This window comes from Centrocercus urophasianus, unplaced genomic scaffold (assembly GCF_019232065.1).
Source record: "Centrocercus urophasianus isolate 14NV4802_14NV808 unplaced genomic scaffold, USGS_Curo_1.0 seq_14, whole genome shotgun sequence".
NCBI lineage: Eukaryota > Metazoa > Chordata > Aves > Galliformes > Phasianidae > Centrocercus > Centrocercus urophasianus.
The window spans coordinates 22,181,544-22,202,110 of record NW_024884586.1 but is presented as its reverse complement, the minus strand read 5'-3'; the positions used below and the strand labels follow the sequence as shown (position 1 = coordinate 22,202,110).

Below are 20,567 nucleotides of genomic sequence, written 5' to 3'. Positions count from 1 at the left end.
TCTTGTGCTCTTTAGATACCACGTTTCTCAGAGATCAGTAGGAATAAGTGAAAACAATGGTTTCATAGACCTTAAACTCATAGTACTATGGAAAGTGAGAAACAGTCTGTAGTGGCAGAATAGAACTGAATATATGAGATGATTGAAACATCCAACCAAACTGCTGATATGCTATTTTTATAAGATTTCTGCTATCTGAGTAGCTGTATCTGACAGATTCTGCAGAGTCACTAAATCACTCCAAAGACAGAACGCTATAGATCGTCCCTAAAGTCACAAAATCTCTATCCACAAAACCACCTCTTTCTTATTTGTGTATTTATTATAGTAGCCATATATTTGGGATTCTTTTCTAAACCTACAGCAATGAAATAGCAGCACAGCATACGCATGCATTCAAATATTTACAAAAGCTGGTAAAGAAGTTTGCTAGCAAAGATGGTTTTAATCATATGCAAAAGTGGATGACACAGTTTCAGCTACAGATACAATTACATAGGGCTGGTCCAGAAAAGGCTGTGAAATCCACAGCTGTTGAAACCTTTCAGTTCCTGAGAACTCTATCTGCAACAGATAGGGATGGTGCTAAGGCATCTACTACTGTGTACTGTGAAACACATATAGGTTTGTGCTGACTGATCGGAGATTCCTGGGCAAGCAGTTCCCTCTTGATAACATGAGCCTTGTTGGGAGCCTCCAGACTCTCTTATTGACTTCCAAAGATATTTCCCACTTCTCCTTTCTTAATCCCACTGCTTGCCTGCCACTCAATTCTAGTCATTAACAAGACTAACAGCCGCCACAAAAGACTGGGCTCCATTAGCTGGCTTGCCTGAGGAGTTAGGGAACCAAGAGGATATGAGACACTGCCTAGCATCAATAGTATTCTAATCTGGGAGACCAAGAAAGTATTTCAGTATAGGTCTTCTGACTTAGCTGGACCAGCCGTATCTCTGCAATTTTTGAACACGGATGAGAAAAAAAAGTGTATTTCATCAGCAAAAGAAAAAAGACAGTTCCCGTTCTCCAATATCAATGAGGAGAAAAAGATAAAACATTTCTCAGACAGAAGAAAGTGCATTTGTTTCCGTCCCCTGGTAATATTATGAACTCTTTTTTTTAAGCCACTTTGGTAAGCTTGACATCACCTGTGATCTGCAAAGCTTTCACCAGGTTCAGGGGCTGAATGCGGTGAGTGAAGTCACAGAGCTGCCGTCCATCTAGCAAGACCTTTATTTGCTGATGTTCACATAAGAGCTCCATCTGCAATGGAAAATGACAGGGGAGGGTGCTAGAGGTTGGCAGCTGAGCTTATTTCACCAGTGTGAACTTAGAACCCCTGTGTAATAGGTATGGTGAAGCACAAAGTCTACCAGCTCCTCTGAAATGCCTCTAATAAATAATCTACTCTATGCTGAAATAATACAGTAAAACTCTTTATAAAGAGCTCTTTCAGTAGAACTAGAGGAATAAATGAATCTCTCCTGCAAGGGCTTGAACTGATGCTCTGTGCTACATGAGAATATATCAGTGTTGTTAACCCAGCAATTTCAGTAGTTAGTCATACAGCTCTCAGCCCTTCTCCCCTCCACCCTATTTATAGTACTCCCAAAATTACCTTAAATGTGTCCCCTGCTATAAATGGGAAGTAGGGTATATTCTTCTCTTCTATCCCCCACTTCCCATCAATTCGTGCATTTCGTGTGATGGACTTCTCGCTAAAGTTAACTGTGAATATCATCCCAACATCTTTGTTTGCATCCACTGGATCACAGAGCAGAGTCACTGAAAAGCTGGAAAACAATTAAATGGCAGTGTAAAAGGGAGTGTGGAGCACAGCAAACAATAACTGTTTAATTATTGAAAGACGGGTCTGCTAAAGAGACTGCTCACAGGCTTAGGAGCTGCAGAAAAGGCTGAGGGTAGGCCATGCTTTCTTTCTCCTCCAATTTCTAGAAGGACAATAATAAGTTCTGATTTTGTCTTCTGTCTCTTGTGAGTGAAGTAAAACAAGTATTGGCGAGTGACTGAATTCCAACATTTCCCCAATAGAAGTGCTGGAATTGATTGCCAAATATGAAAAAAAAAAAAGGTAAGGATAGCATAATTGCTGTCATCTAGATTAAACAAAGCAATGCGCATTCACTCCCTGTGCCAAAACTGCTATTTTTCAAGTGGTTTTGATTTCAGTCACCAGCAGACAGACTAGATACAGGTCCTATGTTGAACCTGTTCCTAGGAGAGAAATGTCATTTTTTCACCCCCTCTAGTTCATGTTAGATAAAGGTAAGGAGTAGAAAATGGTGGTAGAGCAGTCAGAAAGTTCTAACAGTGAATTGTTGCTCCACTTTCTCATCTCAACCTAGGGGCAAGAAAATTAAATAGAGACATAAACTGTGAATCTGTATTCCTTCCTTCCTTCCAAAGACACAAAAAAAATCTTTTGAATTTAATACAGATAAGAGTATATGACATGGATGACTTCTCCATCAGCCTCTTTACCTACCTCTTGGGGTTGGAAGGTACCATTCCTATGACAGTGAGTCTCATGGCAGGTCTCAGTCCGCCTTTAATTTCACCAACATACTGCTCCACCTACAGGGAAGAGGGGAAACGAGCTGCAGTTGGTCACCTCTGATAGTTTTATTGTATTTTTATATGTAAAAGGGGATTTGGGTGGAACTGCATTTTCCCCATTCACTCTAGTTGCAAACTCCTCTGGCAAACCAGAGCTACATGTACTTGTTTCAGGTAATTCTCTGGCTGCTTCAAGGATCATTGGAGAAACTAATAGAGGCACTGGTTGGCAAGGAAAACTAAGATAGACCTTGCAAAATAAAGTAATGGGGGCATTTGGAGTATTATGCTGTAGCATGTAATCACTCTGTGTACATCGCAGTCGGAGAGAAGCTGCTGTGAAACACAAGTGTTATTAGCAGTTTGCGTAACACTGATAATTTTCCAAGCCAATGCACAACAGACACTCTTACAGATAACAATGCATTTCGTTATTTCGGTGTTCCAAAGAAAAAGTTCATTTTCTTCTAGAAGACTTGCACAATATATGTATGATTTAGTAGTTTGGCTATCAGAACCTCTACGTTTGCATGGAAACACATGGGCTTCCATTCAAGTGTACATTGCCACGGGTATTTCATACATGTTTTCAAATTCAGATGATTGGAAAATATGTCCAGTGTTAGAATTTTGAATTATTGAATGCTAGCTTACTTAATGGGAACACAAATTCAAGATAGAAAGCATTTCACCTATACTGCATTTCCTCATTTCAGTATACTAGCTATACCTTTTGCTAAGATGACCTTAAGCAGTTCTTTTTCCCTTCTTGATATTTACATCCAGCCAACATTTACCACACTTCAGATGCATTAATAAACCCCTAGCTCCTAACAGTGCCAGTGTTGGAAAAAATGAATGAAAAAAATGACACCACTACCACTACTGATGATTGTTAACAATGTACATTTACCCTTGCAGAGCTGGGCAGGTGACTCAGTAGGTGTGTTATGAATCCTCATAACAAAAGCAAAGTATCAGCCTCCTCATATTTTTAGGTTGGGAGCAGCTCCTCAAGTAAGGAGACTGGCTTTAAGGAGATACTTAAATTGGAGAAAGTAGCTAGTAGAGGCTAAATGAACTTTATCATCACACAGGTCCTGTGTCACATCACAGCTCCTTTCTTGCCTGTGCAAGATGTTACCCCCACATTGAAAGTACAGGTTGAAAAATAGTTGGCACACTGGTGCCCCATAGGAAGAAGAGTCAATAAAGGCATATGGGATCAAACTAGAATAGATCAAACCATAACCACAAGGTCTTAACATTTCCAGCTCTTCCAGCATGACTGAAATCAGCTCAGGAGCACAGCTGTCCACACGCAGTCACTCAGCCAAAGCTGAGTTGTTAGTACAGGTGAGAAATACTCAAGATGCCATATAGCCAGCAGCAGTACAAGCTCCTGCAGCACCTTGCAGAGTGTGCAGGTGTGTGTGCAGGGACATGGCCCCCTTCCCCTATTTTCCATTCAGGAGCCCTGGGGACCCCTTTGCTCACTTACTTTGGGACACCTCTCCTTCTCTGTCATCACTGCTGTGTCGCACACACTGCTCTGCTGTAGGAGTTCCTGGAGGAGCTTTTCTCGTGTGATGACAAAAACAAACAAAAAGCCCAGAATAAAGGGAGGATGTCAGGAGAGGGGGCGAGTTATCTCTGCTGAGCAGTATCTGGGCACCACCCAGCCAAGCAGCTGAGTCACAGCCCACACGCCTGGGCGCACCACAGCCAAGGGAGTGAGCAGCAGCATGAAGCACCCTGCCACCCGCCTGGAGGGCCAGGCATATCCTTTGTGTCTGCGTGTACGTATTGAAGAAGTAGATATTGGTGCGTGTGTATATTGCAAGACACTGCATTTGTTTATACAAATACACGAGGGCTGCTCTGAAATAAATCCCTCCTGTTTGTGATGTTGGCCCACCGTGTCAGAAGCTGATGGTGGTAAGGCAGTAGAGGCTGAAACTTCCCACCAGTATTCTGTTACATTTTATCAACATGTGACAGATGGCAGCAGAGAGGCAGCCTGTCAAAATGGCATTTGACATGGAAGAGCATATGAACCAAAGGTGTGGCATTGAATGCAGAAAAAAAATGGCACTCATTGGCATTCATTAGCATTTGCTGAACATTTATGGAGACCAAAGAGTGGATGTGAGCACAGTGAGGTGGTGGGTGGTGCTTTTCAGCAGCGGTGACAGCGATGTGATGGACAAACTGTGTTCCAGATGGCCATGCAGATTTTTACACATGCAGCATGGTGGCTCTTGTTCATCACTGGCGAAAATGCACAGTGAATGGTGGTGAGTGTGTTGAAATATAGTGTTTTGTAGCTGAGAATTTGCTTGATCAAATGGTGTTATTGTGCTTTATACCCGCTGGAGTTTCCATGGAAATAAATAGGAGGCGTTACTTTTGGAGTGGCCTACACAGTACACACAAGCATTGAGTCTTCTTGTAAAATACATTTTTTTTCTTCCACTCCGGCACTTTCAAAGGAGAACACGTGCTCCGCGTCCTTACAGAGGGCAGCAGAGAGCCGTACACACGGCGGTACGCACACACACACCTACGAACGTACCCCTCAATGCACGCTTTTCTCACACCCTGTAACGACGTATCATATATTTACTCCCTTGAGTAAGGACAGAAACTGCATCAAAACGTAGAGTTGTTTTTACCCGTGTATGTTTACCCATAAATATTCCCCTCTGTGTACATGTACATACACACCCAGCCACAGCTGTGCCTGTCAGCCCCCTCCATCGCTAGCTGTAACTTTTGTTTAGCCCTGAGGCAGCGCGGTTGGAACACGAGATACTTAAAGGCCCCTTCCAACCGAACAGCTCTAACCCCGAACCTTCCCACACACGCCCGCCTACAGGCACGCACACCGTACGTTAACCGCACGCACCGCGCATCACCGCCCACCCGCCGGGAAGCTCGGCAGAACGGCGCGCTGAGGGGGCGGAGCTTCCCGCGGAAGCCAATCGGAGCGGCTGTCAGAGAGGGGCGCGGGCCGTGCCAGTGGATGGGGATGGGAGCGGTTACGGGGAGGGCGGGGCTAGCGCTGCCCGGAGCCCTTAGGCACCGCCCGGCTCCCCAAAGAAAGATGGCGGCTTGTTTACCTTCTGCCCCGACCCGGCCAATGGGCGCGAGCCTCCCCATGCCCGCCCGGCGGCGCGATCAGCTGAGGCCCCTCCCAAGATGGCGGCGGCGGTGCTTCGGTAGAGCCGGTGCCGCCGCAGCGCCCGCCCCGTCAGGTAACGCTAACGGGGGGATCTCCCGGCCGCTCCGCGCTGAGGAGGCGGGGGGCGGCGGGAGCGTACCGCGGGGCTCTGTAGCGTTTAACGCCCCGTCGGCGCGGCGGGAGACCCCGAGGGCTGGCGTCGGCTCCGTGTGAAGCGAAGACCTGGGGCCTCCCGGCATCGCTCCGCGTGTCCCCTGGCCAGGTGCCGGGAGGATGCATCCCTTCGGCGAGGAAGAAGCGGCCTCTCTGGAACGGCTCTTCGGGTTCTTCTGTGAGTGCGTGCGAAGCGGGCGCTGGGAGCTGGCGCAGGCCTGCGTGCCACAGTTGGGCCAGTGGCGGGGCGACGGCCCCGGGAAGGTGGAGGCCATCCTGGAGGCGCTGGTGGCCTGTCCGTGGGCGGCCAGGTAAGGAGTGCCGCTCTGCGTCCGATGGCTGCTGGCTGCGGGAGGCCGCCGGGACGTGGGGCGCAGTGCGGGCTTCTGCGCTGAGGCGTGTCGGATGTGTCCAGGCGTTTGGTTCATAGGAACGGTGCCTTTCCAGCGCTGCAGGGTGTGCTGCTATCCGGGGAGGGTTAAAGCTTTGTGTGGTCATACTTCACGTTAAGGTTTGTGCAACGGTAAATGTTCTGGGAAAGGCTGCTATGCTATCTTTTTTCTTTCTGTTTTCTTTTCTTAGTTCTTTTCTTAGTTCCTTTGATGGTGATGGCTTTGAATACCAACTTTGAAATGTCTGTATAAGTGGAGCTTATGAAAAGCTGATACAAGTTAGAAGGTTTTTTGTTTGTTTGATCAGTGTAGTAGGTTAACTTTAATTTGGGCAGAGAGCTACGCTTGTGCTGTTGTGATGTAAGAGTTTGCTTCATTTGGGGGGATAGAACTAGACGGGACAGGAAATAGCAGCTTGACAAGCAGTCAGATTTCAGAGAAATCTGCTGAAGCACTGAAAGTGGATTCTATAGCCTGAACTTTAGACCAGAAACACATTTCATTGTTTTGAAGAAGAGGACTATGGCAACAGTATTGGTTTCTCACAGACCCAAAAGCCGTTATTTGCACAGCAGAAATAATTGAGCAAGCGTGTAAATAATGTTAATGTTCTGTGTTCTCTGTATTCTTTTCCTGCTAGACTCTTCAAAAATTTAGTCATTATAAGGCATAAATAAATGAAAAATAAATAAATAAAAGTAAGCTCTAACTAACTGATTTGCACAATCTAAGGAAAGGGAATGTCATTGTATAATCCGATATATCCATGTTTATTGCTTTTACAGATGTGAACAGAATTGCAGCCCATGGAGAGCTGCCTGGCTTTGGCTTCTTGTGCTGGAAAAATGGCTTGCAAGGAATCAGGTACAGAAGTTAGTTCTATCTGTCTTCCAAATGTGGAATATTTTCCTTGCTACTTGTTTGTAACAGTAGGTTTTCCTGCTGTTCATGAAATCAGGCTTTCAGGGTAGCTGATCTATTGGTTTTTCTTTTACCAAACTTCTCAAGAAACAACTGTTAATCTTTGAAAGTGACTTTCTCTTCTGCATGTTGGAGATTAAAAACTAATGTTTTTTTTGTTGTTTCCTTGGGTAATAGAATTTTTTTTTTTATCACTGAGTATTTCTGTAACCAGAAAGGCTTGAGTTTATCAAGCTCTGCATTTGTGTAGCACCTTTCTTACCTGAATGAAGAAATAGTTCAGGAATCAGATAATTCTTTATTAGCTTTTGATGCCATGGGAGTTTAACGTGTGCTTCCTGTGTCGCTCTTTTCAGAATGACAGATGTGTCCTGCTTCATTAGTGAAAGAGAAACTAGTCTTTTTCCTTATTTGTCTTTGTTTTATTTGTATGCTGGGTACTGTGGTCATGTATGTGTGTGTTTGGTTTTTATTGGGGTTTTTGTTTTTTTGTTTCTCCATTTTTAAATTCACTTGTTCTTGACACTGCTAAAAGCTTTAAATTTCTTCACTATTTTAATAGAAGATGCCTTAAATTGATGATATTATAATTCTTGAGGAAGTGATATTTTATCTCCTATTCCAGTGGAATCTACTGGTGCAGCAGCACGTTCTAGATGTGGAATAGTCTTCAGTTGAGAGTTAAGTTTCTTCAGAGAGATATTTGTCTGCCTTAAAAAGTTAATGAAATAGCTAAGATTCAGTTATGATAGTACAGATAAATAAAGCTTATGTTGGTTAATATTTTCCCCATTCTCTTTTATTGTTTCAGAAAACTGTACCTGTTGCTCTTCAGAGAGAAACAGAATTTTTATTGTTCTTGGAAGAATTGCAGAAAGATGTCTCTGAAGAAGTCCTCAAGGTGAGCTGCTTAGCATATCTGGCTTCTTGTTAGTTATGTGGATTGTGCAACCTTAACAGTTTTGTGTATATTTCCATCTAACCTCCAAGATTGTAGTAGATTGCTCGCTTGTCTGTATTGTTGCACAGAAATATGATATTCATCAACTTCATCATTGTAATTTCTTTCAGGGACACCCCTGAAATAATAGATAGTTATCTTTTGAGCCAGCCAAAAGAAAATAAAAAATAAGGGCATTGCAGACTTGTCTTCTAGCGTTTTGCTAAGAGATAGAAGAGGGTAGCACATCTGCCATCCTGGAGGAGCTGCTGGTGTGAACTAAGACATTGATGTAAACTTATTTGTGAGCATATGACCAGTGAGTGTAGTGTAGTTGTGTGTTATAGGTTTAGTTATATTTTGGTATGTATTTAAGCATATCCACTCTTCTAGGGAGACTGCTGGATGATGTAGACTCCAATTAGTGAATTAGCTAGTTAATTTCATGTTTCCAAATTGATTTATCTTCTTGCTTTCAAGTTTATCCTATTTGGATTAAAAAAAAAAAAAAGTCGTATATGTGGAGTCCAGAAGGTGTAATCTTCTATTCTTTCCCTGTCAGGAGCTGTTTGAAGCATATGTGTGCGCCCAGAACAGACGTGCTGCAGACACAAAAAGAAGAGATGGCTGCTCTCAGAGATTCAGTTTGGATGTTGTTTCTGCTCTCCGAAAACTTTTGTTACGAGCTCCACAGAGGGTACAGGTCCTGCTGGAGTTCTTCCAGGAGGAACAAGACACACACAGCCCTTCAAGCCAGCAGTACTGCTCTCTGCAAAACATCTTTGTTGAATTTCTTCGTGACTCCTTGAAATCTCTGCAGAGACTTCAGTGTGGTTCTGAGATTTCAGAGCTAGATCAACGAGAACTAGTAGATATAATTTATTCTGTTCTCAGTATGGTGACTTTTGAGGTGGAACACCAGGCTGATGAACTGCAACACCTATTCAGGGAGCTCTTGGATGTATGCTGGGCTGAGGGAAGCCCACTGAGGGAGGAGAAGCTACTAAGTTGTATGCTGAGGAAGCGGAGCCGTGGCCTGTTAAACCTATATAGCAGTGTTCTTGTAGATAAAACAAGAGAAAAATTTCTGGTATCAAGATCAGTAGGAAAAGGTTTGTTTTTCTTCTTTCGTTGTTGTGGTTTCTTGTTTAATAATCCTGTTTAGGCATTAAACAGACAAGGAATCAGGCAGTGCTCTTGCTGAGGTGCCTTAACTTACAAGCTGTGGAGTCCTGTAAATGATGATGCTAAAATGGTTTAAAGCAAGGATCTGACATAGGAATACTGGGTCTCTTTCTACATTTCTGCAATCTGTACAGCTCTTCTGTCTGAGCATTTCCTTTACCACCCCATACTGTGCTCCATTTTAATTTCTTGAGTGTTTCTCTGCTGAAGTTCTTTCTTGGGGGAGAGGGGAAATTGCTTGTAGAAAATTGGCATGCCATGTGTATGTAAAATTCTTATTGGTTCAATTCCAGCTCATGGTGAACAGTGTTGGAAAGTGTTTTATTTCAGGCCGATTCGTTTTCTTTCAATAATAGAGATTGCTGAAGGGAAGTTCAGGCTGATGTGGTGTGACAGATTGGCATTGTCTGGTAATAACTACAGATAGGGCTTCCTTGTAGGACAGAGGAATAGATATGTGATCCCCTTCCTTCTTAGTGGAAGCATTTGAATTTTCACTTTGCACAGATCTAAGACAAGGCTTTGCTAGGCCCTGCGAGCAGCACAGTGTCTCAGGACAGAAGTGGGAATTCATGCATGAAATAGATAAGGAGAAAGAAATGCATTATGACCTGAGCTAATGCGAGCAACCTGTGTGCTGTACAGGCTTCTGCTATGTTCTCAACTGTCCAGTATCCTGTTTTCCTATCCGTCCTATTTCTTGTTTACCATACTACTTCTTTCCTTGGTTTTCTCGTGATCCAATAACAGCATCTGAGCATCTTAACAGTTAACATATAACAGCATTCAAGGAAATGTTGAAGGTTCATCAGTTTAAATTAGCAGCAACTATGCTTCATTTAAAGATACTGCTCTATCTGTACTGGAAGGTAATCCTGTGATATTTTTTAGGATCGTCTGAGCAGCTGGATGCAGAGCGAACCATGATGAATTTGTTTTCAGATCACAGAGAGGCTTCTTCATGGAAGACAGTGTATTTCTACTGCTTGAGCAGTAGCAAGCACTTTCTGGAACAGATTCTGGTATGGCCAAAAACACACTTGGGGAGAACCCCAGTGGCAACTTAAGTCAGTCCTTGTATCTGGTGTTGCCCAGAAGAGTTTTTTCAAATGGTGTTTATTAGGATTCACAACTTATAAGAACACAGAGGTGACTGATGATAACTCCCTTACTTCTAGCTGTGTGATGAACTCAAAGCCTTCAATGAGATTTTTGGAAAAGCACTTCTGCATGAGATCAAATCTTAGATCTTCAGATTTTAAGAAGTCACATTTTGCATTTTTGTTTGTTATGCCTGTTGATTTACTCTGTGGCCTGCGTCTGGTTGGTTAGCTTTTCTGATGCTGGTAGCTGGGGCGGTGAAAATCAGGAGTTGGCAAGATAAAACTTTGTGTTTTAAAGAGCGTTAAGTTCTGACAAAAGATGCTGTGGTAAGATTTAAGTTATTTGAGCATATTTACATTGAAGCAATAGCATGCGGGTTGGTGATAACTGTTCGAATGTAGATTTAAGTTTTTTTACTTGAATGTAGTTGTATTTCTAGATGGCCTGCTCACTCAAGTTTCTTACGTGGTGCTCTTGACAGAGACATAATCCACAGAAGGCAAGCATTTGAAATGATGTTTTTTTTCCTCCAGTTTTATGGAAAAGTAACTTGATGGCTTGTGAAATACAACTTCAGGAAAGTTTCAGGTGCAGAGCTTCTCTATTTTAGTGAAGATAATGTTGAAACGGCTTCTTACTTACATAACCCATTAAGTATTATGAGTCTTTGCATCTTGGAAAGATAAATGCTTCTTCCTTTTGTTTTCTAGGTGACAGCATTAGCTTTGCTGAAAAGAGAAGACTTCTCAGGCCTGAGCAGCTTACTGAGGAGAGAATTCAATCCTCTCAGCCGCCTCTTGGTGTTGCTAGGATGGACTCACTGTCAAAGCTTGGAATCAGCAAAAACATTGCTGTGGACTCTTCACAAAACTCAGGTAGTCAACAGAAAGCAAGGGACAGTGTCCCAGTCTGAATCCAATGAATTCAGTTTGTATTCTTAGGTTGTTAGTTGAATTTCTGTGTTTGTTTGTTTTTAAATTTTCCTGTAATTTGAAAGAAAAATTTACAACCTCAAATTGTGAGAATCTGAATTGCAGATTTTCTTTAAACAAAGCAAATAAACAAAGTTTCCAATCTTTCTCAAAAGGGAAGTTGAGTAAAAATTAAGATGCTACAGTTGTGTTAGGTAATGCAATTGGATGCTTTTCTTGTTACTCCTTAGCTGTGACAGGTGTATGATTGTGCAGGTGACTATGGAAGCTTATCTTACAGAAGCTGTTCAGCCCTTTGCTGTTAACATAAGAGGAAGACAGATGGTGACAGTTGTTGTCTAGTTTTGAGAAGAGCCAGAGGACATTTGATCAGTGTCATTTAATCTAGTAAATAGTTTCTGGATGGAGACTGATTGTAGTCGGAAGTAAAGTGAGATCTAACCTGTAACAAGGGAGCTTGGAAATCTCCCAAGCCCCTTCTCAAAATAAGGGAAAATCACTCACTGGATCTGTGACTGAAATAACCTCTTCGTTTGATAGTCTTCCTCTTTGATGAAGACTGACAGTTCTAAATCTGAGGATGTGGTGCTGTTCAGGTGATGTTTGCTTTGCAGACAAGTGGCTTGAATGACAGAGGTGATGGAACAGGAGCCCTGCAGTGCTGGATCTTAGGGGCAGGTCTAGTATGATACTGCCTCAAGGAGGTTACAATCTAACATGTATTCAGTAGCCTCTGAAAAATGAATGCCTTGAATCTGGTTTTAACAGGCAGGCATCTGCAGTAGAAGAGCATGTGGAAAAGGAGAGTGAGTGCTATGTAATTAATTCTAGAGGTCAAAGCATTAGTTTTGTTTTTAAAAGCTAACCTTGAAAAGCAGTGAATTCATGTTTGCAATGGTCTGTAAGTGAATTGTGTGGAGGCTGATGGATTTTAATGTTCCTTCAGAGTAGCTCTTTTTTTTTTTTTTTGCTGCCTTTGTAATAAAACTGGCAATTTTCTGCACTTGAAAGCTACCCCTGTGTAGAAGTCTTATGAACCCCCATATGTGACACGAGCTTGTTCCTGCGGTTGAATTAGAGGATTTGTTATAAAGGGATTCTTTTGTTTGTCTTTCCATTTAGGATTTGTGCAATGATTCAGTACTAAAAGATTTCTGTGATGGGCTCTGGGCTCAAGTGGAAGTTCTTGAATGGTGCATACAGCAAAACAGGTAAAGTAGAACTTTTTCCAAACTGTCTTGCTAAAGCTGCCTGCCTGTTAGTCACTGTTATGTACAGGTAGAAATTATGCTCTCTTTTGTGAATACTGGCTGCTCATCTCCTGGTATCTGCATAAGCCAAGCTCTTGAAAATACTCTGTGGGCGCTACTTACGTTATTTGTTTAACTTCCTAACTGCTGTAATTGGGTTGAATGCAAATTAGAGGGGGAAGTGTATCTTTAAACATGGTAGAAGGAAAGACCTAAATGCATGTCACCTCTTTGTTTGTTCTCTCTTGCAGTATTACTATCCCAAGAAAAGTTCTCTTGCAACACTTGCACAGTCTAGATTGCCATACTGCGATATACTCTCTTCACCATCTCACTAATCTTCTGACTCTAAATGAAGAGGATGTTATTGAGCTGCTTCAGAAAGTTCCTCCTAGAGACCGACAGTTGCAGGGTAAATGAGTAGAATAGAGATAACTCAGGAAAACCCCTGGTCCTGCTCAGTATTTCTGCCAGGAAGAGTCTGTTCTTATGACCTATTTCTATAAATAAGGAAGATATTATTTATTGATTCTTTTGGAGAATAAAACTAGAGATCATGTGGAAATTAAATTAGAATCCTTTAGGAGACTAAACTGTCTCCTGGGAAGGAGCTGTGAGGTCTCATTAATCTCACAAGGACACACCTTTGTACAAGTTTTTTGAAGGCAGTAGGATTTTGCACATGCTTGGAAATTTACATGTGCTTTTTACTTCTTGTTTCAGAAAAACTATATAATGGTCTTCCTCTTTTGTTACTTGAAGCTGAGTGAATTCTGAAACTATTTTTTTTATTCACTGTTGCTTACATGTTGTATAACAAACGTGGCTTGAACTGTGTGTTTTGAATTTCAGCCATCTCTGCACTTCAATTTAAAACCAAAGGACAAAACCATATGAAATTGGCAGTGTCTCATGCTGTAACATCTTCACTTGTAAAAGATATGAAATATTGTTTTTTTTTTTTTCTCCTTTTACAATTAAATCTTACTAAATTTAAGATTTACCTATTTGCCTTCAGGCTGCCTTTATGTCCCTCTTTCCTCTATTCTATCATTGTCCCATGTCCCAGTTTGGTGCCTAGAATTACCCGATACTGCTGGTTACATCAGTTCACTTAGAAGTGACGCTTGTTTGTGTGCAGCTTGTGTCCAGTTTTGACCACTGTAACTTTAATACTGTTTTCTGACAGGGCCTCTTAACAATGGCACAGAAGCTCAGTCTTTCCAAGTATACCAGAAACTAAGAAGTTGCAACATTTTGTCTTGTTCCTTCTTTGCACATTTATGAATTCCCCCCAGTTTCAACACCAGTTACATGGAGAGCTCTCAGTGATGGAGCTTTTGATGATTGCTATCCAATATCATGTTATCAAGATGTCAACTTCCAGTCCTGTATTTATCGACCTTGTTAATGTTGCCATGACTGTTATCCTGAATAAGTCTTAAAAACAAACAAACAAAAAAAAACCCGAAGAAAACAACCTTCATGATTGAGACCTCCATATAGACTCCATATCCAGAGTTCTTGTTTTTTGAAAATAATGGTTTTGGTCAGTGTTAATAATAGATTGTTAACCACTAGTAACATTTCAATTATTTTCTCTTTGACTTCTGTTATATATCCTTCAAAGTCAGGAAGAGGCAGTCCTGCCAGTCCTGTCTTCTGGGAGCTGCATGACTGTAGCAAATGAACTCTAGCTGTAGTTTTTCTTCTTTCAGATCCCTTAATTTGCGGAACTAGTTAATGAAGGCAAAATTTCAGTATTCAAAATTTACAGTATAATTTAGATAATTGCATAAGCGCAGTTTTATAGAAACTGCTTTAAAATAACGTATTGAATTTTTAAGGGACGATTAGAGTAATAAAGTTCTAAGTTCTGATTTTATAACGTTAACAGGCATTTTTCTCTCCTCATCCTACTCTCTTCCCCTTCTTCCTTCTGTTGCTGACACATCTGTCAGCTGCAGTAGTGAAACTGAAATAGCAGTAGTGGTTGACAGTTGGAAGGTACCCTTCAGATCAGTGCATTACTAGTTTGTGTGTCATCAGTCTCGGTAGCAAAGAATTCCCGATGTGTGAAAGAATTCAACAGTAAGGTATTAATGTTTCTAGGGTAGGAAAGTCAAACACTTATGGTTATAGGTTGTTTTTTCAGTACTGATGCAAGGAAAAGGGTTGGTGTAGATGCAGATACTGACACAGGTACTCTCCATCTGAGTCTTTCTATGAGCATATGTGGAAGGCAAAACTAAACTTCATTGGATTACCACTGTATATCTTACAGTGACTCTGGCTAGCATCTTGCTTGTCATTGCACTGTATTTATCAGACCTCTGTCTCCACGTGCCTGAAGTTCTCTTAACACAGTGGTGTTGAGAGCTTTTCAGGTGCTATATAGCAGTGGAGATCTGGTGCACTGTAGTGGTACTCTGTGTGAATTCTGAGAAGGATTCATGCTTGAGTGTTTTCTCATTTGTCTGTTGCTGATGCTACTGTTTTCAGCAGTACTGCTGCTGTTCAGAATTGCATTGATAGAGAATAGTGGGTTTTCAACTGTATCAGCTCTCAGGGCTGTGTTTTGGCTGTTCTGCAGTTTTTGGGAGAGTTCAGGCTGGTGTTGTTTTTCTTTGAAACCGTGTGTGAACCTTGTGGAGGACAGTACCAGAACACTTTCTAGGTAGTGCTCTTCAGTCTCAGCATTTGGATGGACACCTTACCAGTGGATGGAACCAGTCTCTGTTTAAAATGCTTTGTGAGTGCTTTCTCTGCATGACAGTAGGCAATGGCAATCTACCCCTTGTATAAGAGTGGAAAACAGTGGATTCCAACACTAATTTATTGCTGATTTTTTTGTTTTCCATTTTTCACTTTTGCATAGTAGTTTAATAACTCATTTAAAACTTACAACAGAATATATGACTGTACATTTCCTTCCTATTTGAAGGAGATGCTGACAGTACTTTTGAGTAACTGCAGCAGAATATCAGAGTTGTAAAGGGACCATGTCTCTGGCATGTGACAATGAAACCTCCTTCCCTTTGAAAATAGCAAAAGGGGAAGGAGTGAGAGTAGTACTTTAAGCTGCTCTAAGTCTCACTCAAACTGTGGGACTGTGCTTTTTGTTGCAGATCACATGCGGTAAATGTGACCAGTGGATAGAATCAAAAGGCAGCATTTATTAGTACAAATCTCTAGAAGTAGTGATATTCCAATCTCACAAGTCATAGCCAGTCTACACTGTCTTCTGTGTTGTCTCTCTACTTACCTATTGTGTGATAGAGTATGAAACTATAAGATGTTGGAACAGTGTGTTGTAAATGCAGAAGTGCACCTTAACCACTTTTCTGTAGTGAGACTTTTCCTGAGAAGACTTTGATCGTTCTTGCTGTAGCCATATCTTGTAACACAAACTTGCAGAATATATTATTTTAAAATGCTATGAGGTAACAGTGAGGTAGAGCAAAGCTGGCAGGGAGGTGACACTGGAGGAGAAGTTCTTTATAGAGAGTGGTGAGGTGCTGGAACAGGCTGCCCAGAGAGTTTGTGGATGTCCCATCCCTGGAGGTGTTCAAGGCTAGATTGGACGGGGCCCTGGGCAACCTGGTCTAGTATTAAATGGGAAGGTTGGTGGCCCTGCCTGTGGCAGGGGGTTGGAGATTCATGATCCTTGACGTCCCTTTCAACCCTGGCCGTTCTGTGAGAAAGACCAGAAAGTGTGGGAACTGCAAAAGACAATTCACTTTTTTTTTTTTTTTTTTTTTTTTTTTTTTTTCCAAAGCTTGCTACCCTCTTACCAACCTTGTTTTCTTCCACAGCAGCACCACTCCCTAATGCTCTCAGCCAGCAGCGCAGTCTGGTGCTGTTCAGAGCATTTTGCGCCATGAAGTATGCTATCTATGCTCTCTGTGTGAATTCCCATAAGCATTCCAAGTGCAAAGATTGCATACGCAGCCTTCTTTGTGATATCCCTGAAGAAACAGCTTCTGGAGATCCAGCAGGTGAACTGGCTTGCTTTCTCAGTTTCAGTAGCTTATACTTTTGCATTTGTTGAGCTCTGAATTATCATGTAATTGTACACACAGTGTGTATTCAGTGGGCTATGCTTGTTTTGCAGACGCATATGATGGCACTTCTGAGAGATCCTGTTACCTTTAGTAATGATGGATATGGATAGAACAAGGATCTGTCTTGATCTAATAAATGCTTTACAACAAAATATAGCGTAGAAAGGAAATAATGGAATGTTTGTGGCAGGGATGCTTTCCGAAGAGCTCACAATTTCCAGGAAATCCCAGTTTCCTAAAATCTGGGATTTTTTTTATTATGACTAGAATGCCTGTAATCTTGAGTTTGCACATTGTTGCACAGGGTGATGATTGATGCTGCTGAGAGGAAAGAGGGAAGTCACTGTTTTGCATTTAAAAAGGTAAACATATGTACTTGATGTGTGAAGAAATGATCACCCCTGAGCTACTGGGAGAGTTGTCTTGGGGATTTCCTTAGAGGGCAGATATGGGAGGAAAGAACTCCTGGAAAACATTGTAAGTGATCTTTATTTTTGTTTTTACATGTACAGATTGCTCTCCTGTCTTTTCTCAATATCTTGTGAAGTGTCACCAGTTCTTAAGGAGCATTCCTGTCCCACTGCGTCTGGAGGTTCTGGAGAACATCTTCTCCTTGCTTTTTGTTTCCTACAGTGACCTCCACAGTGACAATCTTCTACCTGAGGACTATGCAGAAGATGATGATCTTGACAAAAAGAGTTCTGCTGTGAGCGTAGAAGGCAGTGCCAGTCGGCGGTCTTCTGCATCAGAAAGTCCACAGCACCTAATAAAGGCTGGAAAGAAGTTAGCTGCTCGGACAGATCACTCGGATGCTCAAAATCTTCCTGACTTGGAGCAGTGTGGCAAAAGCCGTGAATCCTCTAGGCTAAGCTACCCAGATTTGAAACACTTCACCAGCAGTGTCACTGGATTTTTAGTGGATGACGTGGCCATGGATGCCTTCCTCTCATTGCTCCTCAACCATCTGGAAGAAATTCAGAGTTCTCTCCCATGGGACTCCAGTAATGTTCTTCGTGAAGAGCTGGAGCTTGTTGAGTGCTTGAACCTTTCTGCAAGCAGAGATGGCTTTGGAAGTCGTGTATTACAGTTCTCCAAATACCTTTCTGAAGCTCACTGGCGTTACAAGGTAGTGATGAGCAACAGAAATGCAGGTAGGCTTTGTGTTTGGCACTTTCTGGTATATGAATACTGTACAGTTACAGCTCTTCAGGCAATGCCCTTGAGACTAAGTTCCCTGAGCATCTTGGTGAAGGAGAGTGCATTTTGGCAGGTATTAGGAGAGTGACCTAGTTAGAGATCACCTGGTTCCTGCACCATTCTCTTAAAAGAATTCTCTATTTTAATCAGAAAGTTCAGATTTTCATTTCCCTCTCCTCCCCTCATCACCCCCATTGCTGCCAGATTTTTGCCTGAATCGGAGTGTTGCTTATTGCATATCTTAGACTGTGCAAAGTCTGGGCAGTATAGACCTCAAATGCTCCAAGCACACAAGTGTGGTTGTTGGAAAGAAAGGGCAGTTATATTTTGGAAATCTGTTTGAAGTGCTTGGGCACAAGTCTGGCACTGATTTCAGTTGCGTAAGATTGTGTTCTGTAATCACAGCTGTTTGATTGTAATCAGACCACCTCAACCCTGTTGATAGCAGTTGCTTCACAACAGTGCTACTGAAGCAGGGCTGCTGGTGTCTGCTGGTTTTTACTGCACTGTTAGGGAAGGATATTCTGTTAGTGTTTCCAGCATGGAGTTTAAAATGCATAATATGCAGATTTTTTTTCCGCAGAGATGAAAGCTGGTAAGGAAATGCCAGTGTGTGTTATGTTACCGCTTTGCTTTTCTGGGAGCAGCTTTCCTTGGAACAACTGTGTTCAAATCTTAATAGCAAATCTAACTATTTCTTTTGCTATTTTAATTCTTTTTTTTTTTTTTTTTTTTTGCCTTGTTTCTGTCTGCTTGTGTGCTTGGATAATACCTATTTTTCCATACAGTTGCACTCATTTGGAGTGTATGGAAGGTACAGTTCGTTCCAAGCAACATCAAATGCATACATTTGAAAAAATGCATGCGTTGTTGAATCGCATCAAAATTGCTTCAAGCTACTGGTTTCAACTCTACAGCAGAAGAGCTCTTTAGCTGACACCAACTGTGTTTCCTTTATTTGGAGATCTGCTACCATAGCTCTACCGGTGTAGATGTGCTGATAGATTCCTCAAGGTAGACCATCACTGTGATAGTGGGCTGTCTAGCTATTTGGTAATTATTTGTTTAAATGTCTCTTTTACAGAACATCAGCCTGCAGTTTCTCGGAGATGCAGCTCTTTAGTTAGGTGCACCAGTTTTAGGAAACGAGGTAGATCTCAAAGATACAGAACAGGTGAGTTGAAAAATGGCTTGGAGAGGGCGTCTCTGAAACATGCTGTGCTGAGTTCACAGCTGAATGCAATTAGATTTAATGGACTAAAACCAGAGAACTAGATTTGTTTTTTCAACTAGTTTTCCAGCTAGTTTGAAGTGTCTTAGTCCAGTTCCACTTGGGTTGAGGCTACTTCCCTAAAACTCACCTGCAGAAATAAAAGATTACTTATTTTAAATTCAGCTAAGGAAGTAAATTCTTTAACATGAATTCTGATTAGGGGTGGGGGAAGAACCTTACAACTTCTTTCTTCCTATAAGAATTCTTTCTTTCCTCCATTATATCCAATGACTGCTATATTTTCATTCGTATCAAATTAGTATTTAGTCTATGAATACACTGTACCTTTGTGACTTACATTGACAGCCATAAGATAAAATTTTCTGTTTAGACCTTAAAAGGTAAGCCTGGTTTTGGTTTAAGACATAGCTGATAACTTATCACTGATGGGCTACACCACCTTACTATCTCTTGCCTAGCGTTTACTTTTTGTTAGTAGGCATTTTGTTTTTGTTGTTGGTTTTTTTTTTTATGTTAAACGTGGGTAGTCAGAGACATCTCATTTGTGAAATAATTTTGAAGATCTTTTGCAGTTGCTTGCCTGTTATCTGCAATAAATTTTAATTACCTTTTCTAGAAAAAGTGTGTTTCACATTCTTGTTTTGATTTGTTTTTATTTTAGATGGGAAAGAGGAAACTTCCAGCCCATCATGGGAAAGTACAAGTAGTGAGCTAAGTGCCAGTACCTCAGGTATTAAACCACGAAAGTGGTATTTCTTTGTCTTGCCAGTGTGCCACGATGAAATACTTGTGTGACTGATTAATGTAAATTACTTCTCTGTACAGGACAGAGTTAGAACTGTTCAATGTCAGGATTTCCATTTTTGGATGACATTTTTTTTTTTCTAATTAGAATAATACTCATCTCCTCTTCTAGAATAAGAAAATAGCATTTTTTTTCTGGGTATGTTTGGCTTGCAGGAAACTATGTTCTTGCCAAACAATGAAATCTTAGGAGAATCTTCAACAAGGAGCTTATGTTTCCCTCTTTACCTTAAAATTTCTATGTGATTCTGCTCCTGTGTTTCTGTTTTAAATATGTATAGTGCTGCTATCTGGTAGCTGGCTGCTAACTAGTGAAATGTTTTGTTTTTCTATAACGGTGTACTGATTTCATTCTCTTGTCTTGCAGAAGGAAGTACCAGTAATGTGTCTGGGTCGGGTGATTTGGAAAGTAGAGCCAGACCACAGCAGCAAAATCCCTTAATTCCTATGATGCTTTCCCCACCAGAATCACTGTTGGTTTCTTGTGTTTTGAGAGGAAACTTTGTAGAAGCCCATCAGGTAAATGATGTGTGTACCTTGTGCAATTTAGAAAATAGCTTGGTGTTGGCATTTGTGCTTATGGTGGCTGATGAAGTTCCTGCTCCTCCTCCATTAGCAAACACAGAGCTG

At 41.5% G+C, this 20,567-nt stretch overlaps 2 protein-coding genes across 5 annotated transcripts in view; one reads left to right on the top strand and one right to left on the bottom strand.

Moving 5' to 3' along the window:
* Positions 1 to 150: 150 nt before the first annotated feature.
* On the bottom strand, positions 151 to 4,171 carry LOC122158084 (galectin-related protein A-like). The gene is made up of 4 exons (XM_042814470.1): positions 4,079 to 4,171; positions 2,507 to 2,595; positions 1,619 to 1,793; positions 151 to 1,263 (listed from the first exon to the last, which is right to left on the bottom strand). The coding sequence occupies exons 1-4, from the start codon at positions 4,103 to 4,105 to the stop codon at positions 1,120 to 1,122; spliced, it is 435 nt and encodes a 144-aa protein (XP_042670404.1). The 5' UTR covers positions 4,106 to 4,171; the 3' UTR covers positions 151 to 1,119.
* A 1,790-nt stretch (positions 4,172 to 5,961) lies between these two features.
* ZFYVE26 (zinc finger FYVE-type containing 26) overlaps positions 5,962 to 20,567 on the top strand; it is a 46,316-nt gene continuing 31,710 nt past the window's right edge. For 2 of the 4 annotated variants that reach the window (XM_042813997.1, XM_042813995.1), the window contains exons 1-13: positions 5,963 to 6,225; positions 7,092 to 7,170; positions 8,039 to 8,128; positions 8,730 to 9,279; positions 10,244 to 10,374; positions 11,167 to 11,331; positions 12,511 to 12,599; positions 12,890 to 13,050; positions 16,454 to 16,636; positions 17,215 to 17,853; positions 18,984 to 19,073; positions 19,795 to 19,863; positions 20,305 to 20,456. In XM_042813997.1, the coding sequence (XP_042669931.1) occupies positions 6,035 to 6,225; positions 7,092 to 7,170; positions 8,039 to 8,128; positions 8,730 to 9,279; positions 10,244 to 10,374; positions 11,167 to 11,331; positions 12,511 to 12,599; positions 12,890 to 13,050; positions 16,454 to 16,636; positions 17,215 to 17,853; positions 18,984 to 19,073; positions 19,795 to 19,863; positions 20,305 to 20,456 (2,589 nt within the window). In that variant the 5' untranslated portion in view covers positions 5,963 to 6,034. Of the gene's footprint in view, positions 6,226 to 7,091; positions 7,171 to 8,038; positions 8,129 to 8,729; positions 9,280 to 10,243; positions 10,375 to 11,166; positions 11,332 to 12,510; positions 12,600 to 12,889; positions 13,051 to 16,453; positions 16,637 to 17,214; positions 17,854 to 18,983; positions 19,074 to 19,794; positions 19,864 to 20,304; positions 20,457 to 20,567 lie in introns of all 4 variants that reach the window. The other 2 variants (XM_042813998.1, XM_042813996.1) reach the window with 2 other exon arrangements.